Source organism: Vicugna pacos, chromosome 11 (genome assembly GCF_048564905.1).
Source record: "Vicugna pacos chromosome 11, VicPac4, whole genome shotgun sequence".
Classification (NCBI taxonomy): domain Eukaryota; kingdom Metazoa; phylum Chordata; class Mammalia; order Artiodactyla; family Camelidae; genus Vicugna; species Vicugna pacos.
In genome coordinates this window covers 82075947-82099161 of record NC_132997.1, presented here as the reverse complement: position 1 = coordinate 82099161, position 23215 = coordinate 82075947, and the positions used below count along the sequence as shown (strand labels likewise).

Here is a 23215-nt window from a genome sequence, read left to right as displayed (position 1 = left end):
TGCTGTTACATGCTACACGGGTAATGAATCTCACAAATATAATATTGAATGATAACAGCTAGACACAGGGTACAAACTGATTTTATTAAAATATTCAAAAAGAGCAACATTAATTTATGGTTATAGAAGTCAGAACAGGCATTCTTTGTCAGAGTGTATTGTGTTGGTGTTATTGACTGTCAGGGTACAGGAAGCCTTTGGGATACAGAGAAAGGATTTATCTCTTCATCTGTGTGGTTGTGTGTGTGTGCATGTGTGTGTAACAATAAAAATCATTGAGCACTGTAGTTAAGACTTGGACACTCATGGATAGAGGTTAAATTTCAAAATGATTTTTTAAAAAATGTTAAATGCTGAAAAGCATTTCCATTGTTATTGGGCAGGGTTCTCTTCAAGCAAGCTGCAACCAATAGCAATAGGTTGGAAAATAATGAACTTTTTCAGTTGACATTTTGTTTTAAATTATTTTATTCATTGATTCAATTTTTGTCTTTGGTATAAATTTTGCTTTATATGGCACTTGTTGGTGGGTGTCTGTGATTCATTCTAGTGATGATTATCTGATGATGTTAAGAAATGCTATCAAAGATGTGAGAACCCAGCTTTGTCGTTCATTCGTTCATTCAACAAAAACTTCCTGAATGTCTACTCTGTGCCTGCATTGGCTTAGGTACTAAGGCAAAGAGATAAACATACAACATACAGGACACCTAACCTATAGGAGTTTGCAGTCTAATGGAAGAGACAAAGGAGTAAAACAGATGATCAAAGTAATAAAAACACAATGTCAGAATAGATACTAGGTGCCGAGAGAGTATAGAAAAGAGATACTGGTCACCTACATAGCACTAAAACAATAACACAGAAATATGCATTATAAGCTAATTTCCTTAAGAAGAACCCTTCAAAGGCTAATGATTAACTTCAAACATTCCCGAATAAAATGACAAGATCTAGGCTGTGATGATATAGGATATGCAGGCAGGGACCAAGAATTAGGCTACAAAAGATGGCTGGTAGGTACCTTGAGGTCATCAATTCAGGAAACCAAAATCTAGAAGTATCAGGGAGTTGGCCTAGAGATGGAGAAATGGAAATTAAAAATTTTGATGTGGGGCCTCTGCAGAAATCCAGCATTTGTATGGCAGTCATAGAGCAGCTTAACAATGAACCGAATCCCTTCTTAGATAGGGGCTCATAAGACCACCACTACGAGGACCACAGCTGGCTTTAGAGATGGACAGACCTCAGCCCCCAGAGTGACTCAGATAGGCATACCTGGTGATGGTGACTGAGCAGGTTAAGGTAGTTAAATGCGACCTAATAATAGTTCTTCATGGCAAGCAATCCTGAATCTGCATTTAGGCAACTATCTAAGCTAGTTCATATCTTAAGCCATTATATTATCTCTTCATGATAAATGCCATGTATGTGCTCTGCGATGTATTAAATAAGGGATTCCTTTGACCTCTTCTAAAGTTAAATTTTAACATTGCAAAGAATCTTTCAAGTACACTGTCAAAAATTCAGTCTGCCACCCAATCTACCACTGACTTCCCTGAAGCTTGGGAAGCTCAGGGGAAGATTCCTTGTACCACGATTTGCACAGAAGCTTGGTTTGGCAAAAACTAAGAAGGCAGTAGTTTATTCCACCCTTCCAATTTGCCTCCTAAGCCAAACTTCTACCCCTGCTGTCTACTCTTCTTGTATCTTAAAAGGTATGTCAGTCTTTAATTTTTGTTTGATTTTCAGCAGGAAACAAATTTGTTTTTTAAAAAAATGACTGGATTTTAACTTCTTGTCTTTCACTTAAGGAAGCATGTTGGAGAACAGTGTCAAATGAGTCGGTATTTGAAGTGTGAAGTAACTATAACAATAGCTAACATGTATTGAGCATTTGTTCTTTGTCACAAGGCACAGCCTCACACGAGGAAAGTGATGTTAACGTCCATCTTACAAATTAGGCAACAGGGATGCAGAAAGTCCAATGATGTTGTACAGCTGGAGTGTGACATACATAGGATTTAAAACCAGGATGTGACTTCAAAGTTTAGGATTTTAAACCCTACACTGTACTGTCTCCACACACTGGAGTCAGATAGACACAATAAACTTCAGGCTTTGATCACTTCTCTTCTCTGCCTCTTTAGTGAACGTCTGTGCTGCTACCAGAGATTAACATCCTGTCGGGGTGTCTGGACTCTTGAGGGCTGGAGTATGTCTATGCTTTGTCCAGATCAAACAGAGAAATCGTAAGTGCACAAATTCTTCAGTGTCTGCCCAAATGTGCTGCTTATTCTTTGATTTTTTTCCCCGTTTTCTTTGCACGTAACGCTTGTGTTCTGAAGGAGAAGTCCCGAAGATCGTATTTTCCAATAGCCACTGTGCATTTTATAGAGTTGTATTCTGCTGGAATATTATGCCCTAGAAATCTACTGAATTTGGCTTCCGTGCTAACCTCATTCATCTTTAGATCAGTTCTTTGGAAAAGAGACAAAAATAACCAAATATGTCTTCTTGGGATATGGGAAGCATTGGGTTATCATCTCAGTGGCCCTTAAAATTTTTGAGGTTTAGTTTTCTGTTTCTCTTGTCTTCTCTGCTCTAGTCAGTACTCCCAAAGAAACAGAAGTGAAATGTAGCTCCAGTCGAGTTCATTTCTTCCTATTTGTACTTTCAAGGAGACTGGAATCAAAAAAAGTATTATGAAGTTGGTTTTGTGATTTACTACGTCAAAGCCTTTTTCTGTTGGGCTAACAGACTAGAGGACAGGAGAGACAGAGAGATGATAGAAGTTACAGTTTCTAGATCATTTTAAGACTATAATGAATTTTTTAAATATATTCTAAGACTTTTTGGTAAAGTTTTTTTTAATCACATATTACATCTCTAAATAAACTTACTTAGTCATAGGACGTATTTCCTCTATTTCATATTAAGTATGCCTATTTAAATGGGAAAATATATATGCATATATGACTTCACACAATGACAGGGATGTCATTTCATGTTTCTCTCTTCCTATTTCATTATACAAACCATCTTTTGAAACCTGAAATGATTGTGTAAGTAATGCATAATAGCTAAACAAAAACAATCTAGATTTTAATTCATATATATACAAATTGGAGGTGGATTTGGACTAAATGGAGGGGAAAAAAAGATAACAAAATTCAGTCTAAGTTTTTTCTCTAACACTATGACCTTGGATAAATTTCTTTGTATTCTGTAAGATGCAGGCAAAAACTGCCCCCTACCTATCTTTCGGAGCTGCTGCAAGATTTATTAAACTAGGAGGAAAAAACCCAAAAACTCCTCAGAGGTCTGATGAGATAGGAGTTATATAAATACAAGGCAGCATTGTTATCTCCAAGGGATGTATGAAGTTGAATTAAATTTTACAACACCCTTAAGAGTCAAGCAGATAATCTTAGACCTATTTTTTTTTTACAGAGAAGGAGGCTTAAGCTCCTCTGTTAAAGCCACTTAGATTGGGTGTATGAGAAGAGATACAATTACTGGATTCAGAGCGAGGCCAGTATTTGTTGAAACCTGAATATATTTTAAAGGGCGGTTTGTTTTTTTAAAAATATCCCATCATCCCCTTGGCAGGCAATGAGAAGAGTCTGAGTATTATTCTCCCCAGTTTTCTTTCTGAGGTTCTTCATGAAATTGATCTGAAATGCAAGACACCTTGTCTCAATGGTATCCAAGGGGAGCCAAGTATTTTGAGAGCTATTAAAAGACATTGTTCTCATGATGAGACATATAATGTGATTTAGTGCAGCCGAAGCCAAGGTATCTATCAGACAGAGAGAGACCTAGGAAAAAGGGAAGAAGAAAATCCAATGTGACAGCTCCCGTGGTCAGTGTGGTCAGGTTCTGTGCTTAGTGAATATACGGCTATATTCATGTAACATATATGTGATTATAACCACCTATGACATTCCCCCCTACCTCCACCAAAATAAAAGCAAAAATAAATTGGAGAATAAATGTTTTCCCTTTAGCCTAAACAAACTCGCTCACTTGTTTCCAAAATTGCTTGCTCAACACTACTAAAAATGATTCAAAGTGCTAATTAGAATGCCCGGCACATAGTAAACTGTCAATAAATGTAATTATTTGGATTTGGAGTAGAAATAGTATTGCATAAAGTTGAGAACATATTAGGAATATGTTGCCTGGATTGGAGTCTTGCCTCTTGCACTAAATTGCTCTGTGATTCTGGGTAGTAGTTTAACATAACCTTTAAAGGGGGACAGTGATAGTACTTAGCTAAGATAAATTTTGGAAAAAAACAAATGAGCATGTACATGTAAAATCTTTAGCCTGGCTTCTAGCACACAGACTCATCTGATCTACAAAATGTTAACTACTGGCAGTTGTGCAGGTAGGGCTGCTACACTCCTGTCACTCTGCTAGCCAGGCATTGAAGGAAGCATTAGGGAAAGGACAGATAAAAAGGGAGACATGGCCCTTATCCATATGTAGCTCTGAGGTATTAACAAAAAACATTCAAATAAAATAATTGAAGGTTGTAATGTGCTAAGAAGGAATGAAGAGGGGACTGACAGAAAATGTGAAAGGAATTTCTTCTTAGGGAGTCAGGGAGAGTCTCTCTAAGGAAGTACATTTAGAGGGAAGATTTCAAAGAAAAGGAGTCAGCCATATGAAGTGGGGTTGGTGATGGGCATTCTGGGTAGGAACAGTATACGCGAAGGTTACAAGTTGGGAAAAGCTTGGCATGTGGGAGGAAGAGATTGTCCAGAGTTGCTGAAGAATATGGCTGAGGAGGGAAAGGCCTGTAAAATGCGATGGAGGAACAGGCAGGACCCAGTTACGCAGGCTTGATGGGCCATGGGAATAAGAGTGGGTATTCTGTTTGCAAAGGTAAGTCACCTAAGGATTTAAATAGTGGCAAGGAATTATAACTTTTAGACTTTTGAAAGACCACTTATGCTGCTTTGTAAGGCAAGGCACTCAGACTTTTCGATTATGCACAACTACTAGCATGTGACACTAAAATATGTTGATATTCTCTCTCTCTCTAAATATATATGTTAATCAGTAATTAAATACTAACAAGGCTATTTTTTCCTACACATAAATGAATCATCTTGTGGTACCATTTTGGTACTTATATCCCATTTGAAGATGACTATTGTAGAGAAAGTATGGAGCAGAGCAATCGTGGAGTAGGGAAAGTAGTGTGGAGGCTGTTGTGCTAGTCCAGGTAAGAAATGATGCTAACTTAGACTAGGTGGTGGCATATTTTTCCTATGCATAAGGGAAAAGATTCCTAATTGAGATTACAGATCTATGTTCTCTCCTGGCCCCTTTCCTAATAAATGACCCATTCTTAATGGATTATATTAATAAAACCTATTGGGTGGTTGGCTTGCAAACACCTTGAAATAGACTAGCCCACTTTCCCCCATGATTAGCCTATTTCTTGAAGTCCTCTGGAAAAGGACGATGGTTTAGGGAGTTATTGGTACTTCCCATTTCTGCTTGTTGACAAAAGCCCATGGGGATCAGAGCCATAAGAAATACAATTAATCTCTTAAAAAAAATTCCTAGAGCCCATTTCATCCACATGTGTAACCTTTTTCACAAATAGATAATTAAAATCAGGCATTCAAAAATTGCCTGCCCTCTATGAATTCTCAGCAAATGGACTTCAAATGCTTTCACTTAGGGGGATTATTGTAATAGGTGTGTTTTAAAAGATGGGCATTGTAAACTCTGTAAGGAGGAAATAGAAGTTCCACTTGTACCGATTCTTCAGGAAGAACTTCATGCTGAAACCAAAACAATCTAAATTTTGAGGCTAATAATAGACTAAAACCAGAAAATATGAATCTACTCATTTCTTTTCCATTTTGCTTTTTCAAGTCCTAGATTTGGATGGGAGTTTATCTGGCTTCTGGGTCTTTAATCTAATCTGGTTTTCCTCTCTTGGAGGAATTCTCATACACTCAGCTGGAGTAGAAAGGAGGTTAGCAGGGCATAGAAAGAAGGCATTAAGCAAACGATCTGCAAAGCTTTGAAAATCTTTCTGAAGAGAGGAAAACAGCTGTCCTGGGCTTTGACAAAGAGCACTTGCAATTAGGGAGGAAGGAGGCCCTCTGGGTCTCCTCTCCTTCATCTAGGAGCCACAATCTGCCCGTGTTCCTTTCTTAGGATGATTTGGGCTTGGTACTAAAGGAGCTTTTGGAAGAACAGTCTGTGTCTCCTTTAGTGACAACAGGGCACTCTTTTGTCCTTTTAAGTATTCAAATTTAATGACTGAGAAACCTGTCCTTGGGCATTTGCACATTTCTTGGATTGGTCAAGAGAACAATACTTTCAATTAATTTTTGCAACACACCTCTGGGTTGAAACAATATAAGAGAAATTCCTCCTGGACAGCATTAAAAAAGAGTATTATTAATTGAAGAATAATGACCACTCTGTTACTTTCAGTTGGTCTTATCAGACTCAGGATTCAGATTTTCCAGTGAGGTTACCTTTGCAAGTGTGGGAATGAATAATCGTGTAATTAGAAACTGGAAATTGGACCCTTTTTGTTGTGGCATTCATTTATTCAATCAGTAAATATTCGTGGAGTAATTTACTAGTTACCATGTGATAAGACGGTGTTATCAGGCTCGTGAAGACTACAAAGACATTTGAAAGTATTTCAACCCTTAGAAGCAAACTTCCTATATGAAAAAGGCTTGGATTTTGAGAAATTCTTTGTGATTTTCAAAGCCCATTCACCTACTATAAATCTTCATCTGAACTTCTGAATAGTAGCAGGGGAGCTAGGCTGGGCAGACATTATAATCATACAATTATAGAACTTTAGAAGCAAAAGGGATTTTAAAGATCATCTAATACAACAACTTAGTTTGAGAGCTGGGAAGCTGAGAGATTGCTACTTGCCCGAGGTCCCACAGCAAACTAACGGCAGAGCATCCAACATCCACTTCAAGTGTGTTATCAAGAATCGTAAGGCATGTGTTAGTAGCTCTAAGCTAGGCACTAATGCCACAGGGTAAATGGAGCACCATGCCTCGTTTCCTATATGGGTTTGCACACAGATATATCATAGACTCACAATGAATACTGATTGAATTAACGACAGAGAGATTTCCTACCGTGTAGGGCACTATTTCAAGTACTTAGGGCAAAATGGCACACAAGATGCACTGGTCACTTCTTGCAAGTTGCTCACAATGTGGTCTTCCTGTCCTCAGTGAGTGTGCAGTCTCTTAGGGTAGCCAAGATATATGCCCACAAAATGCAGTAAGGTCGGGTTCAAATACAGTGAGTGCTTTAGGAGGTCAAGGAAGGAATCTACGTGTGATAATTGATGGAAAAATCCCCCAGACAACACACACACACACACACACACACACACACACACACACACGATTATTTAATTGCATCATTCTGTGCTGATGCTGGGACACACAGGCTCTACTCATGGTAAGGTCAAGATGCCAACTAACTGAGATTAACAAGGGAAAGAGCAGAAGCCCACTCATCCCCATTTTCTAAACTGAAAAAGACCGGGGAGGAAAACAAACAAACAAAAGAAACAGCCACAGAGACTGACAGAAACAAAACAGGAATAGGAAGTCCCCAACACAGGGACCAGTCCGCGAGCTCCGGCTGGCCGCCCCCACAGGAGGGGCGCACGGACTCAGCGCGGAGCCCGGCGTCCGCGGGGGCGCAGAGCGCGCGGCGGCGAGGAGCGGGCGGCGGCGGCGCCGCGGGCGAGCCCAAGGGGAGGGTCGACGGCGCATCCAGTCCCCGCAGCCACCCGCGCGCAGCGCAGCTCGGGAGCGGGACGCGGCGCTTGGAGCCCTGGCAGCACCCGCCCTCCCTCCGGCGTCGCCTGCCAGCGCGCCAGCGCCCGCTCCGCCCGTGACTTCAGTTCGGCTCCACCCCCGCGTGGCGGCGGCTCGCTCGGTCCGAACCCGCGCTCGGCACCAGCCCAGCCCGAGCCAGCGGCTGCCACCTGCCCCGCGCCGCCCGCCCCCACCACGACCCAACTTGGATGGAGTTGGGGTCTTGAGCGCCTGCCCCGCACAGCTGGCCAGCGGAGAGCCCCGCGCCGCCACCCCCGGTCCGGGATTCCCTCTCCGCTCCTCTTTGCTCCCGCGATGGGAAAAGTTGGCGCCGGCGGCGGCTCCCCATCCGGGCTGAGCGCGCTACTTGCCGGCGTGGGGCTCTTGATCCTCTGCGCCCCGGGCGCCTGCGGCGGCGACTCCTGCTGTCCCCTGCGGCACCCCAGCTCGGCCCCACACTGGGCTCCGACCCCAGGGGGACTTCCTCACCAGGGCTCGCGAGGTAGAGCTCCTGCCACGCCCCTGCCCCTGCTTGGACGCCCCCTGTTCGCAGTGGCCCCCGGAGACCGAGTGCTGTCCCTGGAGCGGATCCCGGGCACCGGGACGTTGGTGGAGGTTGCTCAGCGCTCTGGCCGGAGGAGACGGAGTGGAGAAGATCAGAAGGCAGAACGGGGAGGGGGCGCGAGTAGAAGCCCCCGGGGAGTGTTAAAGGACAGAGGGCAGCAGGAGCCTGGGACTCTGGAGCGGGACCCGGACAAAGCCACTCGCTTCCGGCTGGAGGAGCTGAGACTGACCAGCACCACGTTCGCTCTGACAGGCGACTCAGCACATAATCAAGCCATGGTCCATTGGTCTGGCCACAACAGCAGCGTGAGTAGAATGGGACTGAGGGCAAAAGGGTGAAAGATGGAAGGGGTTAAAGGCCGCTGTGTGATCTGATGGAGAATCAGGGGAAATGGGGTTTCTGGACTTGAAAGATGCTGCAAACTAAAGTCTTCCCTGTTCACCTCCCCCAGGAGTTAATATCAAGTCACCTACTAGGAGACCACCCCCATCCGTTTCCCACCAGCATCATCCGAGTCCTCTCCAAACCTCTAAAAAAGCTTCATACAGGGCAGGCAGATCTCTCTTTCCGGTTTCTTCCGTCTTGTTGGTGTAGGGCAGAGCCTAAGAGGAGGAGGCAGGTGGAGGGGTTAAAGTATTATGAACGCGGAAGTGAAAGGGTTAAATTTCCAAGCAGGCTGGCATTCCCTCAAGTGACTTTCCCATTACTTGCTAGACTTGAGGATGAGTGCAAGTTAGATTAAAAAAAGTCTTTATTTGTAGGTTTTTAATTTTATTTTTATGCAGAGCTCCTAACCCCCTCTGCCCCACGAGGGAAGAGAAATTCAGTGGGTGATAAGCTGCCCTTAATGTATTCTCTATTTCTGGATGCAAGACCAAGTGGATGCAAGTTTCAGGATGGGAACTCTCCAGCATCTTCTCACAGCACCAGCCAGTGTGTTTTGAGAGCCAGGGCTTTCCAGCCTGTGAATGAGTGGTTGTTCTCTGGCTTGATCGGTCCCAGGAAGATCAGATATATCCCTGTGACAACAACTCCCTGTTCTCCCCCATTGCCTGACCTCCAGTGAAGAGCACAAATAAAGACTTAGCGCTCCCTTTATTAAGGGAAGAGGGGGATTGCTGGATTCCAGGAGGCTGACACTGGAGAGTGTGGGTGCAAGCCCATGAGCTGTAGCGAAGTCAGGGAAGGTTTTAGATTTTTGGAAAAGCTTACATATCTGGTATTTGAAGTAGCTATTCCAGTTTAAACCACACCTGGAAACTTCAAGGAGCTAAAATAGTAAAGAACAAGCTTTGATGGTAATAACTACAGATGATTTTAAAGTATGGAAACTTCTCCAGGCTGCTATCAACTAGACAAGAACGTAAAAATCAAGGATGGGTAAAACGAAAAAGAAAAAAGTCAAAGTTTCAGTGTCTGCCAGGTTATGGAGATTGTAGTATTTGTACTATGCACTGTCTGTGCAGCCTGGTACATTTCAAAATGTTTTCAGTTGTGATATAATTGCCAGAAACCTTCCCAGGGAACTGCCACTATAATGAATTGTGCTGTCAGCTTTTTAATGGAAGTTGTGAACATTTTAAAATAAGAGTCTGTCATTATGGATTCCTTGGGTACACAGGTATAAGTTGTATTAAGGCAAATCATGATAAATAGTATTTTGTATCATGTCTCTGCCCTGAGAGCATCAGCAGGGTTTTCCCTGCAATTTTGCCTTCATGACCAAGGCTATGGTTTTATGTGGTTCTCAGGATTGATTTAATCAAATAATTGAAGCCAAGATACTTGTCATTCATGTTCTAGAGACCCTTGCCTTCATTCCTGACCTTAGCCATCATATCTTTCATATCATAACCATGAAAATTAATCCCCCAATTTGAACTTGAATCTTTTTAAACTGATGACATAACTTTCACACTGCTTTAAGTGATTAACTCCAAGCTTCTAGCTTTGAGGGGAGATTTTAGACACATCAAACATATTAGATCTTGTATCAAGAAGTAAAGGACTTTGGACTCAAAATATTTCTGGCTTTTAATGTAATTCAAGCTGTGAAATATCACTTACCCATTAGACCTCTACTTTAGTTCATCTCTTGAAAGATCTTGGAAAGAGCAAGAAAAGGAGAGTACATCTTTGGCAAATTTGAAACTCAATTTAAGAAATGATGCCAAGCCCTGCCAGCCTTTTTTTTTTTTTCCCCCATTGGTGCTTATAAGCCCAGTTAGGCTTATTAGGGTCAGGTCTTGGACGGGTGACATGCAAGGAATTCTGAGATAATGTAGGCATTAGTCAAGGTGTTAAAGATAAGAGTACTCAAATCATGTAAACTAATGAGATTTCTATCCCATTAAGTCTCTCATTCTATAAGGACCCTCCCCACCTGGCATCCCTGCCCACTTACACACAAATTGGTTTTTTTTTTTCTGTGTATATGTACAGGTAGTAGAGGAAGAGAAATCATCTTTTATCAAGATCCTCCAAAACAAAGCTGTCCCAGATTCATAGGAGAGAGAAACTTTAAAATATTTTTTTGAAAGGAAGGCAGGCAGAAAGAAACTTTTCCAGGCAACTCTGTGATGTGAAAAGCAGAGTGGAGACCTAAGTTCTAGTTCTGCTTATTTGTGGTTTGATCTTGGCAAGCTGATTGCACTCTGAGTGTGAATTTCTTCATCTCTAAAAGGGGCGGGGGCAATGCCTGTCAGGTTCATTACGGAGAATTACATGACAGAATATACATAAGAGGGAATCATGACTGTAAAGTACTGTACACCTCTTTGTAACTCTCAGAGTACACTTTCCTTTCCTCCAGAGCAAGAAATCCACTAACCTAACCCTGAGGACAGCATTGGGTGGGGGGCTCTCATTTTCTTCACATTTAGATGCTGTCCCCTATAAATCCATCCCCAAAACATTCAGGGCCACTGTCTGTACACATCCTCTGAACCTGTCTCACCTTTAGCTAAAAGCCTTTGCTAAGTAGGGCTTCTGATTCCAATAACACCTGCATTAAAGGTGTAAATGTATGGTAATTACAGGCTGCCTGTCAAACTGGTGAAGAATTCTGGATCTTTCTCTCATCTCCTTCCCTTCTCCTTCCTGCCCCCTCCACTGTTGGACTTATGCAGTTGTGTAAAAGATATGACTGTTTTGCCTCATCTGTGGGTGTGATGTGATTCCTCTATACTGCAGTCTAGCCTGATGGAAACTGTCGCTAGAGTTGGTGGAACACCTGGGGGATCTTTTGGCATGAAAGGTTCTGGGTATGAATCATTTGTCATGAGCTTGGTGTCGTAAGCAAGAACATATTGTTCCTACCCTACTCATCCAAGGCATGCTGTGCCCTGATCTAAATTTATAGAGTAATTCTTAGTTCATTGAAATATATATTTGCCTATATGTATGTATGATGGGACACGTGTTTATTCCTTATTTCCAAGAAATTTCAAAATGCTACATTCAATAATCTGTTATAGTATCCCTGTAAGGTAATAGGCTGGAGTCAATTTGAATATTCCATTCACCGTCTTGTCCCTTTCTTACTAGAAACAGTGTTATAAGATTTATAAACAGAGGCTTTTACTTGACATATTTTGCTATTAGGATATTTTTAGTACTGCAGTTATTCCAGAGAATGATGATCTGGTTGGGTGTCATGAACTTCTTTGCGTTTTGTTGTTCTGAGACTTGACATTGAACTATCCATCCTTATTTGAATAAACTGAGTCCCAGCTTGAGTCAGGTTTTGGGGTAGATGCATCACATTCATCATCTCAGTTAATTTTCATAAAAATGTTGCAAGTAAGTGTTATTATTCCCATTACATAAAAGAAGAAACTGAAGCTCCAGAAAGCTCCATGACTTACTAAGAGGATGCAGCAAAGTGGGGACTGGCACCCACGGTGATTTAACTTCAAAGCCCCGCAGAATGTTTCGTCTTGTAGATGTTAAGGTAGGACAGAGAAACTCGGACCTTTTGAATCTGTATTTTAAGTCATCCTGTCTTTGGTGGATTTCAGATGATGGTGGAGGAGGACAGAGTCTTAGCTGGAAGCTCCATTCTCTTTGTAGAAAAGCAAGGACTAGAACATGTGCTTGTCACATTGCACTCCTTACCTTAAAGTAGTGATTTGGCTGTTCTCTTCTCCGCCCACCTCTTCGTCTTTAGTGAGATGTGGAATCCGCACCTGGTGATTCATTGAGCACGAGGTAATGTGCCATCATTCAGCTTTCAGTTCTGATGTTCTTCAGGAAGAGATCCCTTTTCTAAGTCAATCACAAATCTGATTTCATAGAGAGATTGCCTCTGAATGCTTGATTTGGCTATACATTGTGACATAAGATTTTTTTTCCTTTTTTTCTCAAGTAAAATGATAAAGGATTGTAGATTTCTCTAGCAAGCCCACATAGTTCCTTCTCTGATCAGGGATTTATGCTGTTAATGAATGTTACTGTGGTGTGACATGGAAGACGGTGGGTTTGGAAGCAGATCTGAATTTGAACGTTGGCTCTCCTGCTTACAAGCACTTTGCTTTGAGCAAGACACTTAAATTCTTTGAGCTTCAGCTTTCTCAACTGAAATTTGGGGATGGTATGTCTTTTTCTGGCTTTTTCCTAAAGATTTGATGTCACATAGACAAAGTGATTGGTACATAGTAAGTGCTAAATAAACGCTACTTCTAATTTTTGTAGGAAATGATTCTCTACTGGTATTAAGAAGCCTGGGTTATAGTCCTGACTGTACACAAAAATTAGATGCATAGTGATAGTCTGTTAAAACGTTGTGGCCCCAATTTTGTCCTCTGTAAAATGATGTGAATACAGTAAAGCACCACTGAAATCCATTACAGGTTGAAATTAATTTAATAGTTTTTTCGACCAACAGGTATCGTGCAACTACCCCATCTGAATAAAGTGCACTGGGATTGGTTGGGATGCAAAAATGACAAAAGATCCTATACCCTTCACCTATAAGTAAGCAAGCCTTTCATTTCACAAGATTCTTCCTCTTTCTACAGTTTATATGCACATCTATTAATAGGAAATCAAGACATCTGAGACCCAAGCAGGCATTCATTTCAATGTGGATTTGCAGCAAGATGTAGCTTATGAGGTTTATTGTATCATACCTTCATGTTAAGGCACTTGGTATCTTTGGACAAAATAACGGCTTAATGTGAAATTGGAAAGTAAAAATCTCTTAAGACATTTTAGTGGGATTTTCTAGAGTAAATTGACATGAGTGTTCTCTCTAGGAACTATAGCCACATCTCTTTAAAGAGGGACCCCGGAAACTCATAACTAGGATACCAAAGCTGATGCAATTATCTGGTTTATTCAAGAGCATAATTAATGCTCACATTTAGGGAGACATTGTCATATGGCAGCATTATGCTAAGAAGCTTCACAAATGATCATACTTTTAATCCATTGAGTCCTAATATTTGTCAGGCACTGATAATAGGAACACACGTGTAGTTATGCACAAAGATGAAAAGAAATGAAAAGAAAAGAAATGTCCTCAAAGAGCTTTAAATCTTCTTCCCAAAGGATGTTCTGAAGAGGTAGCAGAAGCTGTGTCCTTGGAGGGGATAGTGTGCTGTAGGGAGTTCAGAGGAGGGATGGGCGGCTTCTAGTTGCGGTGGTCTTCAAACTTGATTGCAAAACAAGTGCTTCAACTGAATTTTGAAATGTAGAGAAAATTTTAAGTAAGAGATGGAGATTTTTATAAGGATATTTTGAGCTGAGTGGATGATTGAGTAAAGGTCGACAGGAGAGATGGAAAAAGTCCTATCTATATCGAGGAAATTATCCTCTGTTAAATGGAAACCGTGTTTAACTAAAGTTTCAACCTTAGAAATAGTTTTTAAAATATGATTTAAGCACAAAAATGTAGACACCCATCTTCTAGTGAATTTGGCTATATTCCAAGCCCCCAAAAGACAGGAAAAGCCTGTACAATCAGGTCACTTGAAAATATAGCTGCCCTTATTTGCACATTAAGTCTCAGCTGGAGTCATCACTCTTTCATTCTTACCTTGACGTTTTTCACACGCAGTTTTCACAAAAGGGCTTTCTTTTGTTTAAGATCTTGGTCAGAAACATCACTGGCCAGGCTGCAAGGAGGGTAAATTAATTTGGCTCCCTGACGGCTTCTGTTGACTCAATGTATGTAAAATTTTTGTCCTGTCTTTGTGTATGTCTCAATTACTGTCCTATTTCTCTGCTAGAAAGGGTGGTGAGTGCATCTGTTGTGTCCTAGAAAGGAAAGTAGCCAAACAGTGTTGCTTCAGTGGCCAAACGGGATGGCAGAGAAGAGGCGTGACCCGTATGAGGAGGCTGGGCTCCACGTGGGCACAGCGATTACTCTTGAGGGATGTGCCCTCTGCTCCGATGGGATGGGTGGAATAGTCAAGTGTTTGTCAAGAAACAAAGCTGGAATCTTACTGTGCATGGCTTATAAGGAAAAAAAGAGCCTATTCTAAAGTGTAGGTGGGGGGGGGAAAGGACGTGAATGCTCTGTAGGAAGTGCTACGTGAAATTTTACACATGGATGAAAGATATTGTGTCTATTTCCATAGCGCTCCTGAATGTTGTTATACCACTGTGGATCAGTTATAGCCTGTTTCCTTTGTAGAGTGCTTCGGTTTTCAAAGATTGGAACATTGCTTCAGTTTTATTCTCAGCACAATCCCCTGAGATGGGAAAGACAAATACCATCAGCATTTCTCAAATAGGGAAAGCAAGGCATTGGTATTTAGCAGGTCAGCGAGTGGAAGAAAAGGGTCAGAAACGTTCTGTCACACTGCACGACTGATTCTTGGTTTGGAGCACTGCTGGCTTCCACGGCCAGGAGTTGGAACGCAGCTGCACCCCAGCCTCCTGGTTCACCTGGAGCCTCTGCACCTGGGTCCATAATGTGTGCCATCGTGGGACGAAGCGTGGGCATCAGCCATGGGGCTCCCGAGTTCTAGGCTCAGGTATTCAAGCTATTTGTCCTGGGCCTCAGAGCAAGTGGCCTGCTCAAAAGTCATGCTGTTGGCATTGCTTAAACTTTTAAAAAGGGACCTTCAAGAGAGATGATGGGACTTTTTGTAAGTGAGGTCTCTGGCAACGACCCGTCCTCCATATATTGTTCTGCTACTCATGGCCTTCAGAGATGAGGTTACTTATGACTGGGCTTCTTGCAGCAGAAGGTTGGGGAGATGAGGGGTTTAGCCACCTCTTCCCCTCTTTCACTGTCTTATGCCTATGAAATCTAGTGTAAAATAATATTAAGTTGGCCTCAGTCAAAGGAATCTGAGCTTCAACTATGGGGAGCAGCAGTAGTCAAACAGAAGGGGTGGCTTGTTGATTCTAAAGGATTTTATTTGCTCGAGGAGGATTATAATTGAGTTACCAGCTATTGCCTTTTCTGCTCCTTCCAACTTTTGGTGTGGGGAAAGGGGTGCGGTGGGGGAAGGGAACAAAGGAGAGTTTGCTGAACATTAGGGATATCTCTGCAGCCAGAAAAGATAAATCGATTATAACAGAAATCACTCTTAACAGCAATAGCTTAAATAACCACCAATTTAGTGAACAGCTTCCATGGAAGTATGTTCTAGGGCATCAGCACATTATTTCATTTCCTATTCACACCACCCTTACAAACTAGCTATCATTATCCTCGTTCTAAAGCTGAGGGAGTCCAGGCTTAAAGAACCTGCCCCAGGTCACCCAGCTCAAAGGTGGTGGCAGAGCTGGAATTTGATTTTTACCCCTTCAGGCTCCAGAGCTTTTTCTGTTTGATCGTGTTGCCCCTTCGTAAGAGTTTATCTCTGAGTTGCTTTGGGGAGAATGGCATAAATCAGTGTGGATGGGTGGTAGGAGAACTCTAGACAGGAGCACCTTCCTCTCAGGTAGCTTCCTTTGACGGATCACCCCATTTCAGGCCCCTGACCTAATACATTTTACTTGCTAATAAGCTGCTCGGTGATGGAGCTTGATCACAGCCCTAACCTCCATCCATCCTCGTCCCCAGGAGTGGCTCATCTGGGGTTATTAATACATGTCCTCTTATTATCCCGGGAGGATGTGTGGGGTGTGCTGTTTGGTTTCTCCCTGCTGGCTAATGACCCTGGAGTGACAATGTGGACAACTTGTACACTCTTTAAAGATGGTGCTAATAAAAATCATGTCATCAGACAACCAGCTAATTATTTGTGCCCTGCAGCCAGTGATGCCTCTAGTCGCCTTCCCCTAACCAGAGTCGCAGGGGCTACTGAGACACAACATTGTGGGCCAGTGATCCTTCCGCTCCAGGGCCTATGGTGGAGGTTAAATGAAAAAGGTCTTCCCCTATGTCAGCATTTCCCAAGATACATTCTTGATTAGAACCATTAAAAGGGAGAAAAGGCTATTTTAGGCATGGTTGTCACCCTGCTTAGAAGCCTAGCTGCAGCCCTGTTTCCCCTGTTTGCCAAATTGATGGGAGAGTTCTTAGCTGAGCAGCCATGGGCTTGCTACTTGGGCACCTAGGGCAGTGTTTCCCAGAGAGTTTGTCTTCATGGGACCAACTTTCGAATCTGCTGATGGGGACTGGAAACCTCTATGTTTCACAAACTCCGTTAGAAACTCTAAAATTTAAAAATAATTTCCCTAAAATTCATGTGTGAGTTTTGGGGGTCCATGAGCCCCTTCCATTGTCCGCACAATCTTCTATCAGTGTGCTGTATTTTACCCTGGAGAGCTGAAGCTCAAAGGTTTCATCAGCTTCTCAATGAAAACTGTGACCACAATGCTGAAGAGCTGGTGGAAGGTTCTGTAAGGCAAGGAGAGATGATTACACGGCACAGCACAGGTGCCCCAGGCAGAGTAAGATGGTGCCTTTCTGCCTGAGGGTGATGTTTCTATTGTTTCTATTGTTTCTATCACTGATTATATTCTAGGCAGTTACCTTTCCAGGATGTCCCTTTGGCCATGGGCAAAACAAGTGGCTAAAAGAGTACATTCTTTTAAATATAACATGATGTTTAATGATTTGTTTGAATTCCCACTCCACTACCTACTAAATATGTGAATTTGGGCAGTTAGCTTTATAACTCTGTGCCTTAGTTTCCTCATCTGTTAAATGGAAATAATAATGATGTAATTTCTATATGATTTCTTGATTCTTAAAGGAGACAATAGCTATAAAAAAAGCCTAAAGTGGTATCTGGCATATAATAAGCAATCTATAAAGTTTAGCTATTATCATTTTTGTCAATATTTTGTTAACATTAATACTAGTACTGATAATACTTGAGTACCACGTACTAAAGGACCTTTGTAATTTGTTGCTTATTGCTTCTGTTTCTGCGTTTATGCTGTTTCATCCTGGCTCCACTTTCTTATAATGAGGTCGGGACTTTCTTTTGCTCTGGAAAGAGTATCCCTTTCCACATCTCTTGCTGTTTGCACACTATAGTTGTAATAGGGTTCTGGACTGAATTTCCAGAATTGTGTGGGTGGGGGAGTGGTGGTTTCTAGACCAACAAGCAGTTCTGACACCAGCTCGGTGAGTACAACTCAACTCAGTTCTGACACTGTCCACCCAGAGGTAGCAGCAGATTTCACAGGTTAAGGGCTCAGTCCCACACCACTGCCCCTCCCTCACCTCCCACTTCCTAGACCAGCCTCAAGTCCAGGTTACCATCTGTGCTTCTGACCCCCAGGCTGTATAGATTGGAGGTTTCAATGACTCTCTCCTTGGGTTTGATTGATTTGCTAGAGTGGCTCACAGAACTCAGAGACACGTTTTACTAGATTACCAGTTTATTATAAAAGGATATAACTCAGGGACAGCAGGTGGAAGAGATGCTTAGGGTGAGGGAGGGGAAAGGGCACAGAGCTTCTCTGCGCCGTCTGAGCCTGCCTCTCTCCCTGAATCTCCATGTGTTCACCAGCCCTGAAGCCCTAGGAATCCTGTCTTTTGGGGGTTTTATGGAGGTTTCATTACATAAACAGGATTGATTAAATTGGTGGCCATTGGTTAAACCTCCACCCCTTCTCCCCTCCCGAGAAGTCAGGAGTTGCGGGTGGGACTGAAAGTTTCAGCTCTCTAATCACATGTTCTTTTTTTTGGGCAACTGGCCTACATCCTTAGTTGTAGTCCGAAGTCACGTCATTAACATCGCATCACAGGAAATTCCAGGGGTTTTAGGAGCTCAGTGCCAGAAATGGAATTAAGAGCAAATGTGTATTTCTTATTATAAGTCACAATATCACAACTAGCTTACTAAATAATCACTGTTTTTTTAGCTATTTTGGTAGGGAAAACTGGCTTTCGCATAGAAGAAACAACCCATGACCTTCCATGTGAGTGTTGTAGAATATTCAGCCATTACAAGATTGCTCATGTAAATAGATGTATATTATGTAAATGGGAAATGTCCCACAAAATACCAGAGAGGGGAAATAAAATAATGCATGAATAAATAATAAAATAAAAAATAGTAAAGATGTAAGGCCCATGAAGTAAAGATTTCTTCCTTTTTTTTTTTTTTTGACTGTTTTTTTTCCCATGTATATCCCAAGTCCTTAGAAATATACCTGGACTTAGAAGTGGCTGAATACTTTAAAAAATGTATTATATATTATAAAACCTAATTTTTGTAAAAAAAATCATAGAGGAAGGGTATGATTCAAAATATTTGCTTGTGATTATGATGAATGTCAGGATTGTGGGTGATTTTTTTTGTTTGTCCGTAGTTCTGGTGGTGGTGTTTCTCCATAAACATGCACTGTTCAAGTTATTTTTAAAAGTTATTTGAAAAATGGGGAAAAAGAAAAAAAGAAACAAACAAAACAAGAGAGAGCAAGCAAGTTTGTGAACTTGGCCTCATTAAAACTGAATTCCAGGCAACTGAACTAGACAAAGAGCCCACGTTCAAGTTGCCTGATTTGCTTTCAGTCACTATTGTTGGGAAAGAGCCAGTGCCCATGGTTTTTGCAAAAAGGCAAGATCACTGGGTGTCTCTCTTCCGGGTGTGCAACAGCAGGGGCTTCCAGGCCTTTTGTTTATCGTCCTCTCTGTTGATTCCAGAAAAACAGAGAGAGATCTGGAGGTAATTTCAACAACTACATCTCCTGGAAATTCTAGTCGCCACCAGTCTGCAATAAATAAGCATGCATTTCAGTTTACATCTCAGTCTCTTTCTTGATCTTGGGGGCTCCATCTCTGCATCGTATATGTGTCTACAAGTGCACATGTCATAGATGTGGGCATCCTGTGCATCTCTCTGTACATTCAAAGAAGCTTACACACTGAGGTACAATATTGATGTCTCCACTCTTAAAAGTGAAATACAATACTAGGTATTGTTGTGAGGCCATGGTAAGGATGTTTACCGATTGTGAGAGCTGAATGGAAGAAGTTCTCCAGAACAAGGAGAGAGAAAAAGAAACCCAGAGGAAGAGACAGAGAGAGACCATGGAAGCAGAGAGATGGAAAAATGAGAAGAGAAGAGGAAGAAAGAGGGGATGAGATCATGCCAGAGGTAGAGAGAGACAGAGCAAGACAGAGACAGAAGAGGTAGACAGAGAGAGAGGAGGGTAAAGACAAGGGACAAAGATCCAGTGACACCATAGGCTGAGAAAAGCAGAGAGACAAAGAAAAACAGCGTTGTACCAAAGGCATGGAGACGGAGTGAATCACAGAAAGAGAGTGAGAGGTGAAAACAAGTGAGGAAAGTGTCAGTGAGTGGAGGGAACTGGTTACCAACTCATACATAGTGCAGAGTAGAACCAAGTCCTAGTCTGACTGTGCTCTTTCTGCTTTAATGACTGCACGTCTCTGGCCTTTGGCTCTGGGGGGTGTCACACCCAGCCAGTTCCTGTCGCTAGCAGAGGCAGCCGGATCTTGCACGTGGGGCATCTCTGAGAGCCCTGTGTGCTGGTTAGCTGGATGTGGAATGGGACAGGTGCATGTGGTGCTTACGCATTTTAAAGAATCTCTTAAATCCCATTGGGAAATGGGCCTGTTGATCTGGATGGTGGAAAGGCAACTTTTAACCTTTCCTTTTAGACTCGTCCGCACTGTTTTGAATTTTTAACACAGACATGCATTTCTTTAATAATAAAAATACTAAAACATGTTTTAAGTGGCTGTTGTGTCAGCACTGTGCTGAGTGCAGAGAATACAAAGATGAATAAGATCTGATCTTTACCCTGGAGGGGGCATATTCTGGTGGAAACAGACAGACATGTAAACAGATAAATAGTTTGGGGTGGTAAGTGTATAATCGCTGTAAAAGAGTTTTGTGCAGAGTGCTAGGGGAGCAAAGACGAGTGGGGGCCAACTAATTATTTTTTCCTGAAAGTGAGAGGCAAGGCTTTAAAAGGAAGTGACATTTAAGCCAGATCTTTATACGAGATTAAGAATTTTGCAGATAGAATCGGGCTGAGCAGGAGAAAGGGCCACTCCTGCTTGTTTTAAACTCCCCAAATCTTGGGTCAACAAGCTGTGACTAGGATGCTGCTCTCTTCCTTCACCACCTCAGTGCCCAAGATATTTGCAGCAAAGGCTCCCAGTGTGTTTAAATAGCAGATTAGACTCCCCAGTTTAAAACGTCCTGCTAAGTACCGGACCTGAAACTGACCAAAGGAATCTGATTTTTCCAAAGGGAAAAATTGTTCCCTGGAATCTTTACACACCCAGTTGTGCTTGGGCAGGCACACACATTTGGGGATTGGAGAGATGCATGAACAATTTGAAAGTGTTGCTCTCTTCTCTGTTCACAGTAGAGTTTGATTAACTAAGCGATCATGGGATTTTTCCCTAGGTTATTCTTCATGTTTTAAAGAGTTAAAAGTGGGTATTTATGTCATTTTCTTGATCATGTTTCCTTAATCAATATGGGGAACTGGGTGCATTAGGATGAGTCGGATGGGCACCACTTAGGACTGCAGGATGATTATTCAAGGCAGCAATAGAATGCAGTAGAGTATTCCGCATCAGTGCTATCCAGACCTAAGTGGTTATGCCTTGCACATAGGAGACAGAACATATTTTATAAGTTTGATACAGAGAACATTCCCAAAGAATAAATGTGACTTTTAATTAGTTGTCCCCTTCTTCTCCTTCTTTTCTACAGAGAAGAAAAAAGAGAAAAAAAAATGGAAGAGGGAAGCCAATGAGAAAAGGCGCAGCCAGGGATAGAGAGAGCATGTGTTCTTAGGACCAGCTCACCAACTCATGAGTTGAAGAGACACTTCCAGGGCCTTTGAGATCCGCCCTTTCCACACACATAACTTTCAAACAGACTGAGGTTTTAGAGGATTTTACAAGATCCAGATCTGGCTTTGGGGTATTGTGATTTAGGATATCATTTTGTGCTATAGCAGTAGATTAAATAACTCAGGAATTTTATCATTTTGAGACAGAAATGACTTGAGAATGACCTTTTCAGCTGGTAATAAATAAGTCCTTAGATATATAAATGACTATCTCCAAAGCGTAGGATGAGGTCTACTGTGGTCTGAATATTTGTGTCCTTTTCATAATTCATATGTTGAACCCTAACCCCAAGCTGATGGTATTAGGAGGTAAAGCCTTCAGGAGGTAATTAGATCATGAGGATGAAACCCTTACGAATGAGGTTAGTGCCCTATAAAAGCGACCTTGGAACTCCCTTGTCCTTTCTGTTGTTAAGTACAGCAAGAAAGCATCATCTATGAACCAGGAAGTGGACCCTCACCAGGTACTGGATCTTATGACCTTTTGAGCTTAAGCTTCTTAGACTATAGGACTGTGAGAAAGAGATGTCTGTTGTTCATAAGCCACCTGGTCTATGGTATTTTCTTACAGTAGCCTGAATGGACTAAGACAAGACCTCTTCCAGTCACCTGTGTAAGTTTAATGTCCTGTGTGAGACTCTTCCCAATATTTATTTCACTTAAAGTCTTAGGGAAAGGAGAAGGGAAAAAGTTATATTTGCCTTAAAAGCTCACCAACTTTAGAAATACCTGAGTACCTCTCAACCTAAATGTAGATCTTGAAAATATCTGTAAACAAGCAACCGTGGCATTTCCTATTAGAGGTGTAGAAATTAATTTGCCTTTCTTCTGCAGGTGGTATTTGTGGTAGTTTATTTAAGGCAAGGGCTGGCAGACTAGGCCCCTGGGCCAAATCTGTCCTACCACCTGTTTCTCTATGACCCACAAGCTAAGAATGTTTTTTGCATTTTTAAATGACTGAGAAACATAAAAAGAAGAATAATACTCTGTGACATATGAAAATTACCTGATATAAAGTTTTATTGGAACACAGTCATTTATTATCCATGGCCACATTCATGCCAAACTGATAAGGTTGAGTAGTTGTGACAGAAACGGTATAACTCATAAAGTCCCAAATATTTATCCTCCAGTCTTTTACGGGAAAGGTTTGCCCCCCCCCCCCCCGATTTGGGGACTGGAGAGATTGTAAGCAGGGAGACACAATAAAGATACTGCAGTTGTCATCTGCATGCTGACTTGAGGGTGGTCCTTTGACCTTTATTTTCTTGCCTCAAAGGCATACATACACTGAGCCATTGCACACACCCAGTCACAATGTGGCCCTTTCATTCTCTGTTCCTGGCCCTTTGGTGTATCCAGTGCTTCCAAAAAGAAGAGATACCTGACTATTATGAGAAAAGATCTTATCTTATGTGCCAGGTCGCTGTCTTTAGACCCCTATCCAAGCTCTGAACAGCGTCTGGTTTGTATTCCAATTAATGGTGAGCTCATTGAAGGCCAGGCTCCATTGCATTCTTTTTTTTTTTCTTAATTGAAGTCTAGTCAGTTTACA

The 23215-nt window shown here is 41.9% G+C and overlaps 1 protein-coding gene and 1 long non-coding RNA gene across 6 annotated transcripts in view; both read left to right on the top strand.

The window, feature by feature from the left end:
• The window catches only part of LOC140699841 (uncharacterized), an 80557-nt gene extending 78331 nt beyond the window's left edge, over window positions 1-2226 (top strand). The window contains exon 3 of the long non-coding RNA XR_012078089.1: window positions 2151-2226. This is a non-coding gene — a long non-coding RNA (uncharacterized lncRNA). The remainder of the gene's footprint in view (window positions 1-2150) is intronic.
• Window positions 2227-7981: 5755 nt separating this feature from the next.
• Window positions 7982-23215, top strand: part of SORCS1 (sortilin related VPS10 domain containing receptor 1) — a 468902-nt gene continuing 453668 nt past the window's right edge. For all 5 annotated transcript variants that reach the window (XM_072971853.1, XM_072971845.1, XM_072971844.1 and 2 more), the window contains exon 1: window positions 7982-8711. In XM_072971853.1, coding sequence (XP_072827954.1) covers window positions 8157-8711 — 555 coding nt within the window. In that variant the 5' untranslated portion in view covers window positions 7982-8156. The remainder of the gene's footprint in view (window positions 8712-23215) is intronic.